Source organism: Oncorhynchus masou, chromosome 12 (assembly GCF_036934945.1).
Source record: "Oncorhynchus masou masou isolate Uvic2021 chromosome 12, UVic_Omas_1.1, whole genome shotgun sequence".
Classification (NCBI taxonomy): domain Eukaryota; kingdom Metazoa; phylum Chordata; class Actinopteri; order Salmoniformes; family Salmonidae; genus Oncorhynchus; species Oncorhynchus masou.
Genome location: NC_088223.1, coordinates 94,578,965 through 94,603,049, shown reverse-complemented (window position 1 = coordinate 94,603,049; position 24,085 = coordinate 94,578,965). Strand labels below are relative to the sequence as shown.

The 24,085-nt window shown below is 46.3% G+C and overlaps 1 protein-coding gene across 2 annotated transcripts in view; it reads right to left on the bottom strand.

Moving 5' to 3' along the window:
- Positions 1-24,085, bottom strand: part of alg9 (ALG9 alpha-1,2-mannosyltransferase) — a 59,021-nt gene that overhangs the window by 4,070 nt on the left and 30,866 nt on the right. For both annotated transcript variants that reach the window (XM_064982481.1, XM_064982482.1), the window contains 6 exons: positions 23,351-23,473; positions 16,558-16,712; positions 15,664-15,793; positions 9,073-9,220; positions 8,594-8,723; positions 2,362-2,489 (listed from right to left, as the gene is read on the bottom strand). In XM_064982481.1, coding sequence (XP_064838553.1) covers positions 2,362-2,489; positions 8,594-8,723; positions 9,073-9,220; positions 15,664-15,793; positions 16,558-16,712; positions 23,351-23,473 — 814 coding nt within the window. The remainder of the gene's footprint in view (positions 1-2,361; positions 2,490-8,593; positions 8,724-9,072; positions 9,221-15,663; positions 15,794-16,557; positions 16,713-23,350; positions 23,474-24,085) is intronic.

Below are 24,085 nucleotides of genomic sequence, written 5' to 3'. Positions count from 1 at the left end.
CGCTACAAGCTTTGCACACCTGTATGTGGAGTTTCTCCCATTCCTCTCTGCAGATCCTCTCAAGCTCTGCCAGGCTGGAAGGGATCTTCGTTGCACAGCTATTTTTAGATCTCTCTAGAGATGTTCGATCGGGTACAAGTACGGGCTCTGGCTGGGCCACTCAAGGACATTCAGAGACTTGTCACGAAGCCACTCCTGCGTTGTCTTGGCTGTGTGCTTAGGGTCGTTGTCCTGTTGGAAGGTGAACCTTCGCCCCAGTCTGATGTCTTTCGCGGTCTGGAGCAGGTTTTCATCAAGGATCTCTCTGTACATTGCTCCGTTTATCTTTCCCTTGATCCTGACTAGTCTCGTGGTAGGGTAGCCTAGTGGTTAGAGCATTGGACTAGTAACCCAAAGGTTGCAAGTTCGAATCCCCGAGCTGACAAGGTACAAATCTGTCGTTCTGCCCCTGAACAGGCAGTTAACCCACTGTTCCTAGGCCGTCATTGAAAATAAGAATTTGTTCTTAACTGACTTGCCTAGTAAAATAAAACAAAAAACAGATCCTGCTGCTGAAAAACATCCCCACAGCATGATGCTGCCACCACCATGCTTCACCTTAGGGATGGTGCCAGGTTTCCTACAGACATGACACTTGGCATTCAGGCCAATGAGTTCAATCTTGGTTTCATCAGACCAGAGAATCTGGTTTCTCTTTGTCTGAGAGTCCTTTTGGTGCCTTTTGGAAAACTCCAAGCTGTCATTTGCCTTTTTACTGAGCAGTGACTTCCATCTAGCCAGTCTACCATAAAGGCCTGATTAGTGGATTCTGCAGAGATGGTTGTCCTTCTGGAATGTTTTTACATCTCCACAGAGGAACTCTGGAGTGCCATCGGGTTCTTGGTCACCTCCCTGACCGAGGCCCTTCTCCCCAGATTGCTCAGTTTGGCCGGGCGACCAGCTCTAGGAAGAGTCTTGGTGGTTCCAAACATCTTCCAAATAAGAATGATGGAGGCCACTGTGTTCTTGGGGACCTTCAATGCTGCTGAAATGTTTTGGTACACTTCCCCACAGAAAGACCCAGCCACGTTTCATCTTCAATGCCCTTGATGGAAGGAGGTTTTCACTCAAAATCTCACGATACATGGCCCCATTTATTCTTTCCTTTACGCGGATCAGTCGTCCTGGTCCCTTTGCAGAAAAACAGCCCCAAAGCATGATGTTTCCACCCCCATGCTTCCCAGTAGGTATGGTGTTCTTTGGATGCAAATCAGCATTCTTTGTCCTCCAAACAAGACGAGTTGAGTTTTTCTCAAAAAGTTATATTTTGGTTTCATCTGACCATATGACATTCTCCCAATATTATTCTGGATCATCCAAATGCTCTCTAGCAAACTTCAGACGGGCCTGGACATGTACTGGCTTAAGCAGGGGGACACGTCTGGTACTGCAGGATTTGAGTCTCTGGCGGTGTAGTGTGTTCATGATGGTAGGCTTTGTAACTTTGGTCCCAGCTCTCTGCAGGTCATTCACTAGGTCCCCCCGTGTGGTTCTGGGATTTTTGCTCACCGTTCTTGTGATCATTTTGACCCCACGGGATGAGATCTTGCGTGGAGCCCCAGATCGAGGGAGATTATCAGTGGTCTTGTATGTCTTCCATTTCCTAATAATTGCTCCCACAGTTGATTTCTTCAAACCACGCTGCTTACCTATTGCAGATTCAGTCTCCCCAGCCTGGGGCAGTTCTACAATTTTGTTTCTGGTGTCCTTTGACAGCTCTTTGGTCTTAGCCATAGTGGAGTTTGGAGTGTGACTGAGGTTGTGGACAAGTGTCTTTTATACTGATAACAAGTTCAAACAGGTGCCATTAATACAGGTAACGAGTGGAGGACAGAGGAGCCTCTTAAAGAAGTTACAGGTCTGTGAGAGCCAGAAATCTTGCTTGTTTTTAGGTGACCAAATACTTATTTTCCACCATAATTTGCAAATAAATTCATTAAAAATCCTACAATGTGATTTTCTGGATTTTTTTTCTCAGTGTGTCTGTCAAAGTTTAAGTGTACCTATGATGAAAATTACAGGCCTCGTCTTTTTAAGTGGGAGAACTTGCACAATTGGTGGCTGACTAAATACCTTGTTTACATACAGTGGGGCAAAAAAGTATCTGTTTTTATTTTGAGAACATTTGCAAAAACCTGTTTTCGCTTTGTCATTATGGGGTATATTGTGGAGATTGATAAGGGTAAAAAAATATTTTCCTAATTTTAGAATAAGGCTGTAACATAACAAAATGTGGAAAAGGGAAGGGTTCTGAATACTTTCCAAATGCACTGTGTGTATAAATATCTATCTATCATCTATATATCTAATGTCTGTTTGTACCTGGCAGCGTTTAGGAAGGGTTTCGATGCGATGACGCTCCAGTCTGTGTTGTCAGCGTAGCGCGGCTCTCTGGGTGCTGAGGTCTCGATGTCCAGATCCACAAGGTAATGGCACTGACGCACGTCCACCTGAAACAACAACACAACCAGACGCCCTACAGTGAATCACTTTTACAGATAACAGTTTCCAGAATGGGTCAAAGTTCTACAGGAATGATGGAGTCCATCCAAATCATTTTGGCTACTGGACTCTGTCCACGCTTTTCAAGGCTGTGTTGAGAGATTGATTTATCAATGATTCAAGCCCAGCTTAGATAATCCCTACCATTGTGTCGCTGAGTTGTCATAATGCTTCATTAAATGTACATTATACCAGGGGTGTTGTAGACACAATGTAAGTAACCTAATGTATGCCCCTCTATCTGCCCTGAATGCCTCTGCTGTTGTCTGCAGTAATCATGTGCCTATGAACCAGAGTTATACCGTTAGCAATGAGGTTGTGTGTCCTAGTAGGAAGACCACTGTGTGCAGCTCCCCCTCAGCTCAAACATAAATAACATTGTCATACCTACTTCTGACAAGCCTCCAAGTAAAGCAGTGAAAACAATAAAGCAACCCAGAAGTGCTAAAAATAGCCCATATTAACATATGTAGCCTAAGATACAAGGGTCATGAAGTCAATAACTTGCTAGTAACAAATGACACTCATATTCTGTAATTTGCATCTTTCTTTTGGTGTTTTTCAGTCAGTAGAAAGGCCTCTTTAGTGTCCTAAGTTTTCATGTCTGTAAGCTGTTAGTGTCTTAATGATCGTTCCACAGGTGCATGTTCATAAAAGAATGTTGGGAAACCGTGCTTAAACACTTTACAATGAAGATCTGTGAAGTTATTTGGATTTTCATGAATTATCTTTGAAAGACAGGGCCCTGAAAAAGAGCCGTTTCTTTTTTTGCTGAGTTTATATGGAAAAGAAGAAACTGCACTGGGCCGGCAGTGGAAGTTTCTGGGAGAGAGATGGACTTTGGATTATTAATGGCACAAGGACGTGAGGCTGAAAGCTGGAGATATACATCTTACAAACTAGGAGTGCATGTGGACTTCCATTTACAATTACAAGATGACAGACTGAGAATTGGATTGGTTAAGTGAAGTTTAGGAAACGCAAAAAGTGTGTGGGTGCTGTGACCATTCTTCCCCAAGTTCCTGACTGAAATAAATGGCAAAGGTATGTAGACAATTCGCATTAACCACCGGTGTAGTAATGACTGCGATGGGAAAATGATTTATGGGTTAAATTAGTGGGTTATAGTTGTTTTGGGTTGCTTTTTGTGATTTATTTTGATGATTGTTTTGTAATGGAGATGTACTGCTTAAAGCATTTCCTGCTGTTTTATTTGACATTGATGGAAAGTTATTATTATTATTTTTAAATAGTCTTGATATAAATTTGAAGACAATTAGAAAATGAGCTTTGAAGTATATGACGTGTGTTTAAGGGGAATTCATTGGAAGGAATAAGAGTACTGTTGTAACTCAGTGGACTCCTTTAGACCTTCCTAAATGTTTTCAATCTACAAGACTGTAGCTTTACAAACGTATAACTAAGCTACTGACTGAAGGAGTTATGACTGATTTCCAACAATACCATTTTCTGTCCGCCTGCTTGTGAAGTGGCAGCAGTATTGTACCAACTAACCTTTGCTTCACAGCACTACCGGTGAAGATGGTAGAATTCTATGTTTTAAAAGTTCATGATTTGAGCCTTGTGTAGAGAAGGCCTGTGTACAAAATGTGAAAAGGTGTTGTTGATGTAACTGATTCCTGCTTTTCAAGTGAGTTGACACAGGTAGTAAGAATACCTGAAATCTCAGGAATTTAATTTATGTAGTGAGAATTGAGTGGACAGATATTTGGAATTTAATTTAAGCGAACCAAATTTGATTTAAAATAAGCCTGGAATTAGTTAATTGATTGATTGCTGTTAAGACATTTAAATACCGTTAAAGAACTAAACAAATAAAGAGGGGTACCCCATTAATTAATGTGTGGACACACATGAATGAGTGCATAGTGAATTCATGTTTCACACTAATGTCACCCATGGCCACAAGATGGAGATGAAGGACAAAGGATAAAGTCCTGAGGGTTTGCAGCCACTTGACAAACTTTTTAGCCCTTTTTGTTTGTGAAAATGTGCCAACTAACTGTTCATGTCGTTCATGCTCATTTCACATGCACATACTGCTCACTTCACCCCAGCAAGGCTGCTCCATTACCACAATGTGCTGTGAACAATGTCTCATGTCACACTGAAGCACTGAGCGTCCTAAACCCTGCCACTCTTTACCAACTGATGATGATGTTGAGCCCTATGATTGTGCTGTCCGAGTTGAGCAGATCTGTAAGCCACGCCCCGATTTATCTGATGTGCCTTTAATTAATGCTGATTTGGAACTATTTGTTGATGGTTCTGCTCAAAAATCACCACAAGGTGAACCATTCGTGGCTTATGCAGTACCTACAGCTGCCACTGCCTTAGAAAGTGTTAAACTATCCCCCCATCTGTCAGCTCAGGCTGCCACTGCCTTAAAAAGTGTTAAACTATCACCCCATCGGTCAGCTCAGGCTGCCACTGCCTTAGAAAGTGTTAAACTATCACCCCATCGGTCAGCTCAGGCTGCCACTGCCTTAGAAAGTGTTAAACTATCACCCCATCGGTCAGCTCAGGCTGCCACTGCCTTAGAAGGTGTTGAACTATCACCCCATCGGTCAGCTCAGGCTGCCACTGCCTTAGAAAGTGTTAAACTATCACCCCATCTGTCAGCTCAGGCTGCCACTGCCTTAGAAAGTGTTAAACTACCAACTCATCTGTCAGCTCAGGCTGCAGAATTGTTTGCTCTTACTAGAGCATTGATTTTGGCTAATGGTAAAACTGATCCGATTCATACTGACAGGTCATTTGGAGTTGTGCATGACTTCGGAATGCTCTAGAACAGGGGTGTCAAACTCAAATACCCAGTGGGCCAAAATGTAAAACCTGAACAAAGTCACGGGCCAACATTGAACAAATTAACCTTTTAATATGGACCCAAACAAGTTTTGCTTTAACATTGAATATGGAACAAGCATCGCTTATTACCATACAATATATAATTTAATAGTGGAGACATGAAAAATCGAATTTCAAATGAAAAAACACATCAATGGCATTCATTTATTAAATAAATAACATTTATATAAAAATTGTATGCCTCTTTTCTATTTGCAGCCTTCTGATTTAAATACCAAAAAGCTTTTTCCACTGGCTAATAATTTTACAAATAAAATGATAATAAATCAAATCAACCATTCAAGCCCATGCCTTGTAGCAAGAAAAAGTGCATAAAGAAAACGTTAATAATTGCACACTGGTCTAATCTGATGTGCCCAAGCCAGATACCTGGCATCTCTTCTTGGATGCTAGTTCATCAATGTCTGGGCTCAAGCTCTGAGCTGAAGAAATCCTCAGTATCGAGCGAAGATGTTCATCAGTCAGAGGTCTCCTGTGAGTTGTTTTGGTCATCTTCATCGAGGAGAAAAGTTGCTCGCATAGATAAGTGCTGCCGAACATGGAGAGCATCTGAGCAGCTTGGGTGCGGAGCTGAGGCATTGTGTCAGGGATGAACCGTGGAAACTGTGCGGCGCCCACAGCATCATACTTTGACTTCAGCGTGTCGTTGCACTGGAGTTCAATCAGCTCCATTTGGATGTTGGTTGGTGCATTTTCCACATCAACTGCGAAGGGATTACTAAGCAGTTCAAACTTGCATTTCTGGGCATCGAAGTCGGCAAATCGCCGGCTAAACTCAGCGGCGAGAACACTGAGTTTTTCAGCAAACTGTGCGCATGGGAACACGGCGGTAGAGATCTGCGCTTTTATGGATTGGCAGCAGGGAAAATGGCAAGGGTTTCCTTGCAGCATCTGATTCTCCCACAGGCACAGTTTAGTTTTGAAGGCCCTCACTGCAGCGTACATGTCTGCCCCTGAAGCTGCAGGTTCAGCGCATCGAGATGGCTCGAGATGTCACAGAGAAAGGCCAGCTCACACAGGAACTTTTGCTCCCGGAGCTCTGCTGTATCCTTCCCTTTGGTTTCCAGGAATTGACATATTTCCTCACGCAACTCGAAACATCTGTTCAGTACTTTTAATCTGCTTAGCCATCTCACCTCTGTGTGATACGGCACGTCTGCGTATTCCGAACCACACTCCTCCAGAAAAGATTTAAACTGGCGGTGATTTAGACCTTTGGCTCTTATAAAGTTAACTACCTGTGTTACTGTGGTCATAACATGTTCCATCTTTAGGGCTTTGGCACACAGTGCTTCCTGATGTATGATGCAGTGGTAAACAGTTAGCTCACCTGCACAGTTCTCTTCCCGCATCTTCTCCCGAACCATGCCCACAAGTCCACTCTTTTTACCGCACATCGCTGGCGCACCATCTGTCGTTAATCCAACGAGTTTATCCCACGGCAGCTTTATTTCAGTTACACATTTGGAAACCTCCTCAAAGATTTCCTTTCCTGTGGTTGTGCCATGCATTGATTTGAATCCTAATAGCTCCTCTGTAACACACAGATTTGAGTCCACTCCACGGATGAAGACTGACAGCTGAGCAGTATCAGATGCGTCGCAGCTCTCATCCACAGCGAGGGAGAACGCAACAAAATCTTTTCCCTTTTCCATCAGCTGGTCATACAGATTGGTGGCAAGATCACATGTGCGATCAGCTACTGTGTTCCTGCTCAGGCTCACGTTTAAAAATGCTTGTTTTTTCTCTGGGCATACGAGGTCACAAACCTTCATCATGCCGGGCTGATTTTGCGATCTCTGCTGCCACTATATAACTAGCCTTTACAGCAGCCTCGCTTTGTGATGTGGCTTTTTAAAACATATTCTGTTGTGAAACCAAGCTTCTTTTCATCTCCTCTACTTTCTGGCTCCTTTGAGTCATGTCCAGGTCCTTGTATTTGTCATTGTGTTTCGTTTCATAGTGTCGTCTAATGTTGTACTCCTTACTTACAGCCACGTTGACTCCACAAACAAGACAAACAGGTTTGTCTTTTACATATGTAAACAGATATTCTGCCTCCCACTTGTCCAGAAAGCTCCTGTTTTCTGCCTTTCTTTTCGCCATTTTTGGAAAGGGTTAGCTCGCTGACAGTTGTAGCGTCTATGTTGCTATGACTACTGTCACAGAGGAGAGAGCGTTTCTGGGTCCTGTCCTGATTGGCGCGCGAAAACAGCAGAGCATTATGGGATTCGTAGTATTAGTGGTGAATGCGCTGTATAATACCGGCGGGCCAGCTCTAGTAGTAATTTGGTATTGTCTCGCGGGCCAAATATAATTACCCCGTGGGCCAAATTTGGCCCACGGGCCAGAGTTTGACACCCATGCTCTAGAAGCAACGTGGGTTCCTCACCTCATCTGGTAAGACAATTTCACATTCTAAATTGGTTGAAAACTTGGAGGCTGGCATATTATTCCAAAATATTCGAATAACGTAAGAAGGTGTTGTCCTAAAGTTGACGCTTTAAAAAAAGACTAAGAATGAAAGTGGGAGTCTATAGGTCTTAGGCATAGGCTATTCACAATCACAGCTTTATGAGAGATACATATTAAGAGACGATGAGGCAAATCAAGTTCTGAAGACGGTACACTTCACTTCTGTCCAGCCCATGATTTATAACCTAACTCATGACACACAACCTAGGCTTCAACGGTAAGACAGCCCGTTCTTCATCAGGTGATTCAACTTTGTTCCATCATGTGTTGACCACACAGACACACCTGTTCCATGCTGAAGCTCCACCACAAAGGAATACTGGAAAATATTTGCCTCTACTTCAGTTTAGCCACTTAGCCTCTGCCCAGGCTTTCAAACAACTTTCAACAATTATCTTTCAACATCATTTTTTTATACCATCGTATATATATATGTTTTGAGTACATAACCACGATATTACAAAGGTTGACATCTCCCAACCCTACTTTGTATGTGACAAATAAAAGTTGATTTGATTTAAGTACATTTTAACCTCGATGGCTTTACTCAATACAAGTAGTATTTTACTGAGTCATTTTCTATTAAGGTATCTTTCCTCTTAAGTATGACAATTGGGTACTTTTTAAACCTCTGCCAACACACCTGCCACACGACACAGCCGCCACACAACAGAGATCAGAGACTCACGTATCTTGTTGGCTCCTCCAGGTTCTGGTCGTTCATGTGGGCGGGGATAATTTGAGTAGCAAATGGGCCGTCAGCATACGGCTGGGGCAGCTGCCCTCTGAACTCTGATTGGATGAACTGCAGCTGCCAGCTGAAGAGAGGGCGGAGTCACACACTGGCATTCTAACACAATGCAATCAAGAACACTCAGAAACCGAAAGCCTTGTGGAAAGCTGCTATAGACCACACAGAGACACTCAGAAACCTAAAGCCTTGTGGGAAGCTGCTATAGACCCCACAGAGACACTCAGAAACCTAAAGCCCATAATTGTGGGAAGCTGCTAGACCACACAGAGACACTCAGAAACCTAAAGCCTTGTGGGAAGCTGCCATAGTGCTAAGTCAGTATCTAGATAATATGTGTGAAATGCTTGACAATGTATGTGGTATCAACAAAGAGGTATTCAAAGAGACACTCAGAGAGAGCGAGAAAGACTGACTTGTTGGGCAGCAGAAAGCTGGAGGGGAACCGGTACCACTCTTTCCCAACACAGACACTGACGGGCCGGCCCTTTGGGACCGCGTGGAGAGACGGGTCCCGGGAGATACGGTGGAACTCCGGGTACAGGTCCAGTGGCGCGTGGTAGCCTGGAGGGATAAACACACACATTCAAGGGTTTTTCATTTATTTTTACCATTTTGTACATTGTAGAATAAAAGTGAAGACATCAAAACTTTGAAATAACACATATGGAATCATGAAGTAACCAAAAAAGTGACAAACAAATCAAAATATATTTTATATTTGAGATTCTTCAAATAGCCATCCTTGATGACAGCTTTGCAGTTGGCCAGCTCTAGGAAGAGTCTTGGTGGTCCCAAACTTCCATTTTAAGAATGATCGAAGCCACTTTGTTCTTGGGGAACTTCAATGCTGCAGAAATGTTTTGGTACCCTTCCCAAGATCTGTGTGTCGTCACAATCCTCTCTGAGCTCTACGAACAATGCCTTCAACTCATGGCTTTATTTTTGCTGACATGCACTGTCAACTGTGGGACCTTATATAGACAGATGTGAGCCTTTCCAAATCATGTCCAATCAATGAAATTTACCACAGGTAGACTACAATCAAGTTTATTTAACCAGGTAAGTTGACTGAGAACACATTCTCATTTTTTTTTAGACCAGAGGAAAAGGTGCCTCCTACTGGCCCTCCCAAATTGTAGGAACATTTCAAGGATGATCAATGTCAACAGGATGCACCTGAGCTGAACTTCGAGTCTCATAGCAAAGGGTCTGAATACTTACGTAAATAAGGATTTTATTATTTTTTTTATAAATTTGAAAAAATATATATATTTTTTTACTTTGTCTTTATGGGGAATTTTGTGTAGATTGATGAGAAAAAACAACAACAATTTAATCAATTTTAGAATAAGGCTGTAAAGTAACAACATTTTGAAAAGGGAAGGGGTCTGAAGACTTTCCGAATTCACTGTTCATAGTTTTCTCCCAATTAAAAAAGATCTGATGTGTTTTATGCATTGACAAGGACTCAGAACATCCAGTTTCGTTGTTTCTGTAGTTAAGTATTCAGAGTAAAAAAAACAAAAGATCAAAAACCAAGAAAATAAAACTGAGAAAACAGAATTTGGCAAAAAGTATTAACATAATTTAGTGTATCCAATTGGCAATTACAGTCTTGCCCCATCGCTGCAACTCCTCTACGGACTCGGGAGAGCCATGCGTCCTCCGAAACACGACCCTGCTCGCCCATCGCTGCAATGCTTCTTGATACACTGCTCGCTTAACCCTTGTGGCCAGCCGGACCGTTGTGTCGGAGGAAATACCGTCCAACTGGCGACCAGAGTCAGCTTGCAGGCACCCGGCCCACCACAAGGAGTCGCTAGAGCAAGATGGAACAAGGGAATCCCTCCCCTAACCCGGGACAATGCAGGGCCAATTGTGCGCCGCCTCATGGGTCTCTCGGTCACGGCCGGAAGAAAAAATGAAGACCCCTGCCCTAGTCACTGTGTGGAGACCGCTGACACCTGCCCAAGTCACTGTGTGGAGACCCCTGACCCCTGCCCTATTCACTGTGTGGAGAACCCTGCCCTAGTCACTGTGTGGAGACCCCTGACCCCTGCCCTAGTCACTGTGTGGAGACCCCCGCCCTAGGCACTGCATGGAGACCCCTGACCTAGGCACTGAGACCCCTGCCCTAGGCACTAGGTGGAGACCCCTGCCCTAGGCACTAGGTGGAGACCCCTGCCCTAGGCACTGTGTGGAGACCCCTGCCCTAGTCACTGTGTGGAGACCCCTGCCCTAGTCACTGTGTGGAGACCCCTGCCCTAGTCACTGTGTGGAGACCCCTGCCCTAGTCACTGTGTGGAGACCCCTGCCCTAGTCACTGTGTGGAGACCCCTGCCCTAGTCACTGTGTGGAGACCCCTGCCCTAGTCACTGTGTGGAGACCCCTGACCACTGCCCTAGGCACTGTGTGGAGACCCCTGACCCCTGCCATAGTCCCTGTGTGGAGAACTCTGCCCCCTGCCATAGGCACTGCCCTAGGCACTGTGTGGAGACCCCTGCCCTAGGCACTGTGTGGAGACCCCTGCCCTAGGCACTGTGTGGAGACCCCTGACCCCTGCCATAGTCCCTGTGTGGAGACCCCTGACCCCTGCCATAGGCACTGCCCTAGGCACTGTGTGGAGACCCCTGCCCTAGGCACTGTGTGGAGACCCCTGCCCTAGGCACTGTGTGGAGACCCCTGACCCCTGCCATAGTCCCTGTGTGGAGAACTCTGCCCCCTGCCATAGGCACTGCCCTAGGCACTGTGTGGAGACCCCTGCCCTAGGCACTGTGTGGAGACCCCTGCCATAGTCCCTGTGTGGAGAACTCTGCCCCCTGCCATACGCACTGTGTGGAGACCCCTGACCCCTGCCCTATTCAAGGTGTGGAGAACCCTGCCCTAGTCACTGTGTGGAGACCCCTGACCCCTGCCCTATTCACTGTGTGGAGAACCCTGCCCTAGTCACTGTGTGGAGACCCCTGCCCTAGGCATAGTTTGGAGACCCCTGACCCCTGCCCTAGTCTCTGTGTGGAAACCCCCGCCCTAGGCACTGCATGGAGACCCCTGACCTAGGCACTGAGACCCCTGCCCTAGGCACTGTATGGAGACCCCTGACCCCTGTCCTAGGCACTGTGTGGAGACCCCTGACCTAGGCACAGTGTGGAGACCCCTGACCTAGGCACTGTGTGGAGACCCCTGACCTAGGCACTGTGTGGAGACCCCTGCCCTAGGCACTGTGTGGAGACCCCTGACCCCTGTCCTAGTCACTGTGTGGAGACCCCTGACCTAGGCACTGTGTGGAGACCCCTGACCCCTTCCCTAGTCACTGTGTGGAGACCCCTGCCCCCTGCCCTAGACACTGTGTGGAGACCCCTGCCCTAGGCACTGTGTGGAGACCCCTGACCCCTGCCCTAGTCACTGTGTGGAGACCCCTGCCCTAGGCAAAGTGTGGAGACCCCTGCCCTAGGCAATGTGTGGAGACCCCTGCCCTAGGCAATGTGTGGAGACCCCTGCCCTAGTCACTGTGTGAAGACCCCTGCCCTAGTCACTGTGTGGAGACCCCTGCCCTAGTCACTGTGTAGAGACCACTGCCCTAGGCACTGTGTGGAGACCCCTGACCCCTGCCCTAGTCACTGTGTGAAGACCCCTGCCCTAGTCACTGTGTGGAGACCCCTGCCCTAGGCATAGTTTGGAGACCCCTGACCCCTGCCCTAGTCACTGCATGGAGACACCCGCCCTAGGCACTGCATGGAGACCCCTGACCTAGGCACTGAGACCCCTGCCCTAGGCACTGTATGGAGACCCCTGACCCCTGTCCTAGGCACTGTGTGGAGACCCCTGACCTAGGCAGTGTGGAGACCCCTGACCTAGGCACAGTGTGGAGACCCCTGACCTAGGCACTAGGTGGAGACCCCTGCCCTAGGCACTAGGTGGAGACCCCTGACCTAGTCACTGTGTGGAGACCCCTGCCCTAGTCACTGTGTGGAGACCCCTGCCCTAGTCACTGTGTGGAGACCCCTGCCCTAGGCACTGTGTGGAGACCCCTGCCCTAGGCACTGTGTGGAGACCCCTGCCCTAGGCACTGTGTGGAGACCTCTGCCATAGTCCCTGTGTGGAGAACTCTGCCCCCTGCCATAGGCACTGTGTGGAGACCCTTGACCCCTGCCCTGGTCACTGTGTGGAAAACCCTGCCCTAGGCATAGTTTGGAGACCCCTTACCTAGGCACAGTTTGGAGACCCCTGAACCCTGCCCTAGGAACTGTGTGGAGACCCCTGACCCCTGCCCTCGGCACTGTGTGGAGACCCCTGCCCTCGGCACTGTGTGGAGACCCCTGCCCTCGGCACTGTGTGGAGACCCCTGCCCTAGGCACTGTGTGGAGACCCCTGCCCTAGGCACTGTGTGGAGACCCCTGACCCCTGTCCTAGTCACTGTGTGGAGACCCCTGCCCTAGGCACTGTGTGGAGACCCCTGCCCTAGGCACTGTGTGGAGACCCCTGCCCTAGGCACTGTGTGGAGACCCCTGACCCCTGTCCTAGTCACTGTGTGGAGACTCCTGACCTAGGCACTGTGTGGAGACCCCTGACCCCTGCCCTAGTCGCTGTGTGGAGACCCCTGACATCTTCCCTAGTCACTGTGTGGAGACCCCTGACCCCTGCCCTAGGCACTGTGTGGAGACCCCTGCCCTAGGCACTGTGTGGAGACCCCTGACCCCTGCCCTAGTCACTGTGTGGAGACCCCTGACCCCTGCCCTAGGCACTGTGTGGAGACCCCTGCCCTAGGCAAAGTGTGGAGACCCCTGCCCTAGGCAATGTGTGGAGACCCCTGCCCTAGGCAATGTGTGGAGACCCCTGCCCTAGGCAATGTGTGAAGACCCCTGCCCTAGTCACTGTGTGAAGACCCCTGCCCTAGTCACTGTGTGGAGACCCCTGCCCTAGTCACTGTGTGGAGACCCCTGCCCTAGTCACTGTGTGGAGACCACTGCCCTAGTCACTGTGTGGAGACCACTGCCCTAGGCACTGTGTGGAGACCCTGACCCCTGCCCTAGTCACTGTGTGAAGACCCCTGCCCTAGTCACTGTGTGGAGACCCCTGCCCTAGGCACTGTGTGGAGACCCCTGCCCTAGTCACTGTGTGGAGACCCCTGCCCTAGTCACTGTGTGGAGACCCCTGCCCAAGTCACTGTGTGGAGTCACCCCTGCCCTAGGCAAGTGTGGAGACCCCTGCCCTAGGCAATGTGTGGAGACCCCTGCCCTAGGCAAAGTGTGGAGACCCCTGCCTTAGGCAAAGTGTGGAGACCCCTGCCCTAGGCAATGTGTGGAGACCCCTGCCCTAGGCAAAGTGTGGAGACCCCTGCCCTAGTCACTGTGTGAAGACCCCTGCCCTAGTCACTGTGTGGAGACCCCTGCCCTAGTCACTGTGTGGAGACCCCTGCCCTAGGCAATGTGTGGAGACCCCTGCCCTAGTCACTGTGTGGAGACCCCTGCCCTAGTCACTGTGTGGAGACCCCTGCCCTAGGCAAAGTGTGGAGAGCCCTAGTCACTGTGTGGAGACCCCTGCCCTAGTCACTGTGTGGAGACCCCTGCCCTAGGCACTGTGTGAGACCCTGCCCTAGTCACTGTGTGAAGACCCCTGCCCAAGTCACTGTGTGGAGACCCCTGCCCTAGTCACTGTGTGGAGACCCCTGCCCTAGGCAAAGTGTGGAGACCCTTGCCCTAAGCACTGTGTGGAGACCCCTGCCCTAGGCACTGTGTGGAGACCCCTGCCCTAGGCACTGTGGAGACCCCTGACCCCTGCCCTAGTCACTGTGTGGAGACCCCTGACCCCTGCCCTAGTCACTGTGTTGTCCACTGTGTCACGGTTGGCGTATCTAGACTAAGATTCCATCAGAACTTCATACTTTAATTTTCAAAACATTATTTTGTGTGTGCATGTGTGTATGTCTGTGGTGTGTGTATGTATGCATGCCTGTATGTATGCCTGCATGTATGTCTATGCATGTATGTCTATGTACAGTTAAAGTCAGACGTTTACATAAACTAGTTTTAATGACTTCAACCTACGCGTTTCAACCACTCCACTAATTTCTTGTTAACAAACTATAGTTTTGGCGAGTCAGTTACTGCAGGACATCTGCTTTGTGCATGATAAGTAATTTTTCCAACAATTGTTTAGAGAGATTATTTCACTTATAATTCACTGTATCACAATTCCAGTGGGTCAGAAGTTTGCATACACACTAAGTTGACTGTGCCTTTAAACAGCTTGGAAAATTCCAGAAAATTATGCCATGGCTTTAGAAGCTTCTAATAGGCTAATTGACATAATTTGAGTCAATTGGAGGTGTACCTGTGGATGTATTTCAAGGCCTACCGTCAAACTCCGTGCCTCTTTGCTGGACATCATAGGAAAATCAAAAGAAATCAGCAAAGACCTCAGAAAACAAATTGTAGACCTCCACATGTCTGGTTCATCCTTGGGAGCAATTTTCAAACGCCGAAAGGTATCAAGTTCATCTGTACAAACAATAGTATGCAAGTATAAACACCAGGGGACCACGCAGCCGTCATACCGGCTTGGGGCGGCGGCAGGGTAGCTTGGGGAGGCGGCAGGGTAGCTTGGGGCGGCGGCAGGGTAGCCTGGGGCGGCGGCAGGGTAGCCTAGTGGTTAGAGCGTTGGACTAGTAACCCGAAAGGCAACTGAAATAATCTGTTTGTAAACAATTGTTGGAAAAATTACTTGTGTCATGCACAAAGCAGAGGTCCTAACCGACTTGCCTAAACTATAGTTTGTTCACAAGAAATTTGTGGAGTGGTTGAAAAACTAGTTTTAATGACTCCAACCTAAGTGTATGTAAACTTCCGACTTCTACTGTATGTATGTATGTATGTATGTATGTGTGTGTGTATGTGTGTGTGTATGTGTGTGTATGTATGTATGTATGTATGTATGTATGTATGTATGTATGTATGTATGTATGTATGTATGTATGTATGTATGTATGTGTGTATGTGTGTATGGACCTCTGAACAGGGCTACTGATCTGGACAGAGACAGCAGAGTGAAGAGGATCAGTGTTCCCACAGCCAGCCAGTTAGACGACACCGTGTAGTGTTCTAGACGATACCGCTGGAACAGGAAGTGGTAACACTTCTACAAAACACAACACAGAAAACACTTGATCAATACACAGGAAACGTATGTCTTTATCCATTGTCTGATGTCAGAGCGACGGCCGTCTGCATTGATTGGTCTGTTAACTCGCAAACACTCATGGGAATAGATGAAAAGTAGTTAGGCTTCAATACAATGTCACAACATTACCAAGGTGACATCGTCTAATGAACCACCTTTCATCCTCAAAAGAGTAGCTGTTCTGCCATGAATAGTGCACCGAGTTCTGCAGCACAGCTGACAGCTTTCTGCTGTGTTATCGAGATGGCCAAATGTTCCAAAGTAACGAGGCACAGTGCCAGCTGTCAGAGTCAGATACATGCTGATTTCTGAGAACAGCCCCACAACGTTGGTGCCATACAACTTCATCAACAAGCTGGCAACCTAGTTAACGCAATGGCCATTCAAACAAGCTAGCAGTAACCTTCAAACTGGAACAAGTTTGCTCTGCTGATCAAGCACGGTTGATTGGGCTAGTTTGCCTGATGAATTTGTAATGCACCAAAGTAATAGGACTGTTCTCAGAAATCAGTTGGTTTGCGTAGTTGTCTGCCGGTGTCCCATAGCTACGGTAGTCATTGGAGACAGCAGTGATTTTCAGAAGGTAAGAACTAGTGTTAGGCTGATGCACAAAAATCTAGATTTTTAGAGATGAGCTCCACGATTTGCCAGACAGGATCCTGGTGCTACTTGTTGGAAGACAATGGTCTTTAACAGCTATGTGTCTGTCTGGGTGTGTGTACCTGTAGTGAAGACAGTGCTACGGCCCCTGCCAGACAGATGAGAGGGTAGATGGGGAACAGGAAGCGTTCCTCTTTATGAGGTCTGGTGAAGAAAACCAGCATCCACAGGTACATAGGAGACAGAGTCAACCAATATGGCTTTCCCAGGTTCTGCACTGTAAAACACACACAATGTTAGAGTAAAGAAACATTTATTGGAAATGTTAAGAATTTGTATTTATTATTGAATATACAGTACCAAATGTTTGAACACATCTACTCATTCAAGGGTTTTTCTTTATTTTTATTAGAATAATAGTGAAGACAATAGTGAAGACATCAGAACAATAAAATAACACGTATGGAATCATGTAGTAACCAAAAATGTAAAAGTGTTAAACAAATACAAATAGATTTGATATTTTATTATTCAAAGTAGCCACCCTTTGCCTTAATGACAGCTTTGCACACTCTTGGCATTCTCGCAACCAGCTTCACCTATTCACTTAAACAGTGTTGAAGGAGTTCCCACATATGCTGAGCACTTGTTGGCTGCTTTTCCTTCACTCTGTGGTCCAACTCAATTGGGTTGAGGTCTGGTGATTGTGGAGGCCAGGTCATCTGATGAGGCACTCCATCGCTCTCCCTCTTGGTCAAATAGCCCTTACATAGCCTGGAAGTGTGTTTTGGGTCATTGTTCTGTTGAAAACCAAATGATAGTCCCACTAAGCTCAAACCAGAATGCTGTGGTAGCCATGCTGTTTAAGTGATAGCTTTCCAAGATGGTGTAGCAGTCGGACGTCTTTTGTCTTGTCACGTCCCGTGTATATATTGTTTTCTTCAGATATATATTTTTAAATCAATTTCCATCTACAGACTGAACATACTCTCCTCCAACCCTTCTCACCCAATGTGGTACGGGGGTTTCAGCAGGTTCTTCGGTTGCGTCCCCCCGTGGCCCATCTCCTCGCCCCGGCCTGCTAGCTGTCTGAATCGCCATGTCGCTAGCTCACCAAGCTACTCACTGGACCCTATGATAACTCGGCTACACATGCCTCTCCCTAATGTCAATATGTCTGTTGTTTTGGTTCCTGATTATTGTCTTATTACACTGTAGAGCCTCCAGCCCTGCGCAATATGCCTTAGCTAGCCTTTTTGTTCCACCCCCCACACATGCGGTGACCTCACCTGGCTTAAATGGTGCCTCTAAAGACAAAACCTCTCTCATTGTCACTCAATGCCTAGGTTTACCTCCACTGTACATACATCCTACCATACCCTTGTCTGTTTTTTTATTTATTTCACCTTTATTTAACCAGGTAGGCTAGTTGAGAACAAGTTCTCATTTACAACTGCGACCTGGCCAAGATAAAGCATAGCAGTGTGAACAGACAACACAGAGTTACACATGGAGTAAACAATTAACAAGTCAATAACACAGGAGAAAAAAAAGGGGAGTCTATATACAATGTGTGCAAAAGGCATGAGGAGGTAGGCGAATAATTACAATATTGCAGATTAACACTGGATTGATAAATGATCATGTACAGGTAGAGATATTGGTGTGCAAAAGAACAGAAAAGTAAATAAATAAAAACTGTGGGGATGAGGTAGGTGAAAATGGGTGGCCTATTTACCAATATATTATGTACAGCTGCAGCGATCGGTTAGCTGCTCAGATAGCTGATGTTTGAAGTTGGTGAGGGAGATAAAGGTCTCCAACTTCAGCGATTTTTGCAATTCGTTCCAGTCACAGGCAGCAGAGTACTGTAACGAAAGGCGGCCGAATGAGGTGTTGGCTTTAGGGATGATCAGTGAGATACACCTGCTGGAGCGCGTGCTATGGATGGGTGTTGCCATCGTGACCAGTGAACTGAGATAAGGCGGAGCTTTACCTAGCATGGCCTTGTAGACGACCTGGAGCCAGTGGGTCTTGCGACGAATATGTAGCGAGGGCCAGCCGACTAGAGCATACAAGTCGCAGTGGTGGGTAGTATAAGGTGCTTTAGTGACAAAACGGATGGCACTGTGATAAACTCCTTCCAGTTTGCTGAGAAGAGTGTTGGAAGCAATTTTGTAGATGACATCGCCGAAGTCGAGGATCGGTAGGATAGTCAGTTTTACTAGGGTAAGCTTGGCAGCGTGAGTGAAGGAGGCTTTGTTACGGAATAGAAAGCCGACTCTTGATTTTTGATTGGAGATGTTTGATATGGGTCTGGAAGGAGAGTTTGCAGTCTAGCCAGACACCTAGGTACTTATAGGTGTCCACATATTCAAGGTCGGAACCATCCAGTGTGGTGATGCTAGTCGGGCATGCGGGTGCAGGCAGCGATCGGTTGAAAAGCATGCATTTGGTTTTACTAGCGTTTAAGAGTAGTTGGAGGCCACGGAAGGAATGTTGTATGGCATTGAAGCTCGTTTGGAGGTTAGATAGCACAGTGTCCAAGGACGGGCCGGAAGTATATAGAATGGTGTCATCTGCGTAGAGGTGGATCAGGGAATCGCCCGCAGCAAGAGCAACATCATTGATATATACAGAGAAAAGATTCGGCCCGAGAATTGAACCCTGTGGCACCCCCATAGAGACTGCCAGAGGACCGGACAGCATGCCCTCCGATTTGACACACTGAACTCTGTCTGCAAAGTAATTGGTGAACCAGGCAAGGCAGTCATCCGAAAAACCGAGGCTACTGAGTCTGCCGATAAGAATATGGTGATTGACAGAGTCGAAAGCCTTGGCAAGGTCTGTACATTATGCCTTGAATCTATTCTTCCGCGCCCAGAAATCTGATCCATTTACTCTGTTCCTAACGCACTAGACAACCAGTTCTTATAGCCTTTAGCTGTACCGTTATCCTACTCCTCCTCTGGTGACGTAGAAGTTAATTAAAAGGTGAAATAAAATAAAAAGTGTTCCATGAATTCTAAATAAATCACGGAGAGTGTCACCAGCAAAGCCCCCCAACACAGTCACACCTCCTCCATGCTTCAAGGTAGGAAACACACACGCGGTTATCATCCGTTCACCTACTCTGTGTCTCACAAAGACAAGGCAGTTGGAACCAAAAGTCTTGAATTTGGACTCCACCCGTCTAATGTCCACTGCTTGTGTTTCTTGGCCCGAGCAAGTCTCTTCTTATTATTGGTGTCCTTTCGTGGTTTATTTGCAGGAATTCAACCATGAAGGGCTAATTCACACGGTCTCCTCTGAACAGTTAATGGTGACATTTCTCTGTTACCTGAACTTCGCAAAGCATTTATTTGGGCTGCAATTTCTGAGATGCAGTTAACTCTAGTGAACTTATCCTCTGCAGCAGAGGTAACTCTGGGTCTTACTTTCCTCTGGCAGTCCTTGTGAGAGCATCATAGCGCTTTATGGTTTTTGCTACTGTACTTGAAGAAATGTGAAAAAGAAATGAAAGAAATGGACTGTTGTTTCTCTTTGCTTATTTGAGCTGTTCTTGCGATAATATGGGGTTATCTTCTGTATACCCCCCTACCTTGTCACAACACAACCGATTGGCTCAAACTCATTAAGAAGGAAATCAATTCCACAAATTAACTTTTAACAAGGCACACCTGTTAATTGAAATGCATTCCAGGTGACTAACTCATGAACCTGGTTGAGAGACTGCAAAGCTGTCATCAAGGCAAAGGGAGGCAACTTTGAAGAATCTCAAATATATTTTCATTTGTTTAACACTTTTGTTTACTACATGATTCCATGTGTTATTTCATAGCTTTAATGTCTTCACTATTATTCTACAATGTAGAAAATTGTAAAAAATTTAAGAAAAACATGCCACAAGAGGTCTCTTCACAGTACCTAAGTCCAGAACAGACTATGGAAGGCGCACAGTACTACATAGAGCCATGACTACATGGAACTCCAATCCACATCAAGTAACGAATGCAGCAGTCAAATTAGATTTAACAAACAAATTAAAAAAAACACCTTATGGAACAGCGGGGACTGTGAAGCAACACAAACATTGGCACAGACACATGTATACACCCACACACGGATTTAGTCATATAGATATGTGGTACTGGTGGAGTAGGGGCCTGAGGGCACACAGTGTGTTGTGAAATCGGTGAATGAATTATGTTTTTAAAATGGTAAAAACTGCCCTAATTTTGCTGGACCCCAGGAAAATTCCTTGGCAGCAGCTAATGGGGATCCATAATAAATACAAATACAAAAAAAACCTGCAATGAGTAGGTGTCCAAACTTTTGACTGGCTCTGTAAATGTTTGGAAATTATACTGTTGTATATAGAAATGCTTATTGAAGACATGTAGAGCAGTTTACTGTTTTAAACAGTAGGTTGTCTGTTTATACGTCTCCATGTTTCAAGTCACTTCACTGTGGTTAAATGCAGTGATTCGTGCTTTCAGTTATGTGCGAATGCTGCCATCTTTACACGGTTTTTGGTTTGGGTATGTTCAACATCCTCTATGCACTTCCTGATGAACCCAGAGACAGAGTCAGTATATTCGTCAATGTTATTCCCAGAAACTGTACAGAACATATCCCAGTCCGCATGATCAAAACAGTTGTATAGCATGGATTCCGAATGGTCAGACCAGCATTGGACAGACCTAAACACAGGTGCTTCCTGTTTTAATTTCTGCCTATAGGAAGGGAGGAGCAGAATGGAGACATGGTCTGATTTGCCAAAGGAGGGCTTTGAATCCATCTCAGAATGGTAAATAACAATGATCCAATGTATTATTCACGCGAGTGAGGCAAGAGATGTGTTGGTGGAAATTCTGTAGAATTTTCCTTAACAGTCCGTTGTTAAAGTCCCCGGCTCTGATGAATGAATGCTGCCTCTGGATATTTTGTTTCCACTTTCTTCAAAGTCCTTCAGTAATTCCTTCAGTGCCAGCGCGGTATTGGATTGCGTGTGTGTGAGGGATCAGAAAACATACTCCTCCGCCTATGCTTTTCCCACAAAACTCGTTTACCATGTCCACGCAATGTACCAACAACCCCGTAAACTGCATAGCCTGATCAAGGATCTCCCCCGATAATCAAGTCTCTGTGAGGCAGATTATGTTAGTCTCTCTTATCTCTCCGAGCTCACAAAGTTTGTCTAGAGACTGTACATTAGCAAGTAATATACTAAGAAGCGGAGAGTGGTTTTTCCTTTTCCTTAAATCAGACTAGAACTCCAGCTCGCATTCCCCTCCTCCAGCAGTGTTTTTTCGTGATGAATGGAACTACTGCAGTCTAGACCGAGGATCCCGCTCTGGAAAGTCATCTCAGATTTGATGTCCAGAGGTGCTTGTCGGTCATAGCAAATAATACTAGTACATTTGTGACCAGATCATTATTTACAAAAATAAACAAAAGACTGCAAAGTCAGCTGGGAGCGAGCGGCAGGGCGACCATCGTCGACACCATCTTGTTGCAAATTCAGAGCCTTGGGGCTGAAGTCCTCCCTGTGCAATTGGATCCTAGATTTCCTGACAGGACAACGCCAGGTAGTGAGGGGAGGCAACAACACTTTCGCCACGTTGATCCTCAACACAGGGACCCCCAGGGGTGTGTGCGCAGACTGCATAGCAACGCACGACACCAACTCAATCAAGAAGTTTGCAGACAACACGACAGTGGTAGGCCTGATTACCAGCAACGACAAGACAGCCTACAGGGAGGATGTTATAGCTCTGGCGGAGTGGTGCCAGGAAAATACCCACTCATTCAACGTCCACCAAATGAAGGAGCTTATCGTGAACTACAGGAAACTGAAGAGGGAGAGTGCCCCCATCCTCATCATAGATAGGGTCAAAAGCTTCAAGTTCCTCAGCATGCACATGACTGAGGACCTGAAATGGTCTCAACACATCAACGTTTTGGTGAAGAAAGCACAACAGCATTCTATAACCTCAGGCGAGTGAAGAAATTTAGCAAGGCAACCAAGAACCACAAACTTCTACAGATTCATTGAGAGCATTCTATCAGGCTGCTTCACCGCCTGGTACGGCAACTGCTCCGCCCTCAACCACATGGTTCTCCAGAAGGTGGTGCGGACAGCTAAACGCATCACCAAGGCCACGCTGCCTGCCCTCCAGGACATCTACAGCACCTGGTGTCAAAGGAAGGCCAAGAAGAAGATCATCAAGGACCTCAGCCACCCGAGTCACAGACTGTTCACTGGGCAGACGGCGACAGTACAGGTGCATCAGAGCCGGGACCGAGAGACCAAAAAACAGCTTCTATTACCAGGCCAGACTTTGAACAGCCACCACTAGCGTCTACCAGGTGATGCACACTCACTCACACAAAAGCTAATCACACACACCTCATACTCACCAACACCTTTGTCCTTTGTTGCTTTTATGAATTTTGTCTTGCTGCTTTTAGTTCTATGTTGCTATGTCTGTATGCTACGTCTTGCTTGTCCTATATTGCTCTGTCTGTATGCTACATCTTGCTTGTCCTATGTTGCTATTGTCTATATTGTAATTGTTTTTAATAACCTGCCCAGGGACTGCGGTTGAAAATTAGCCGGCTGGCTAAAACCGGCACTTTCACTGAAACGTTGATTAATGTGCACTGTCCCTGTAAAAAATGAAATAAACTCAAACTCAAACACACTTACAACCAAAGCTGCTGTCCCATGTTGTAGAGACATTGAACCACTTGTCACTTCCTGTTTCACTCAGTGAATTTAAATACCGTATCACCGACATTGCTTATTATAATATTTCTACTACTGCACATTGTATGTTAGTGCCGCTGTTTATACACACCAAATATTTCTTTATAAAGTAGATGGTGGGTGTGTGGCTGGGTGCGTGTTACCATTGAAGCGCTGTAGTAGCGCCTCCATCAGAGCAGTGAGAGGTAGAGACAGCAGCGCCAGGACAAACACCACATTGAAGTTCAGGAAACCATTTATAAAGTAGAACGGCCATGGCTCTGTACCTAAACACATAATGCACAACACAAGCACGCCACACAGTGTTAGATCAATGTTATGATACAAAACACAGTATAAGTCAATCATAAACAGTAAACATGCAGTCATGTTTCATGCAAAAAATTGTAAATAGCCTTGCACAAGCCTTGGCGTGACCCAGAATGGCTCATATGAGCAGGAGCCCATCTCCTGTTTCTGTAGCGTGAGGCAGCTTGATGTACAAGTATAGCCCCTGAACAGGACGCTAGTATATGTTAGATTGGGGGTAAGGCGCTAACTCCTTAAAGGGATTTTGGCAATGAGGCCCTTTATCAACTTCCCCAGAATCCGATGAACGAATAGATACCATTTGTATATCTCTGTGTCCAATAATCTACACAAGCCTATCTGACTCTAGGGAAGTTGATAAAGGGCCTCATTGTTAATTATGATCCGGAAGTATCCCTTTATTCCTGAGGGCCAGAGACGCATTGGGTCTCATTTTTACCTTCTTTGGAATGGCTCGGCCTCGTACTCCCAACATTTCAATCCCAGTGCGGACACTAACCCCAGGGCCACTGAGTTGGTAACACTGTCCTTTCAATCCCAGGGCGGACACCAACCACAGGGCCACTGAG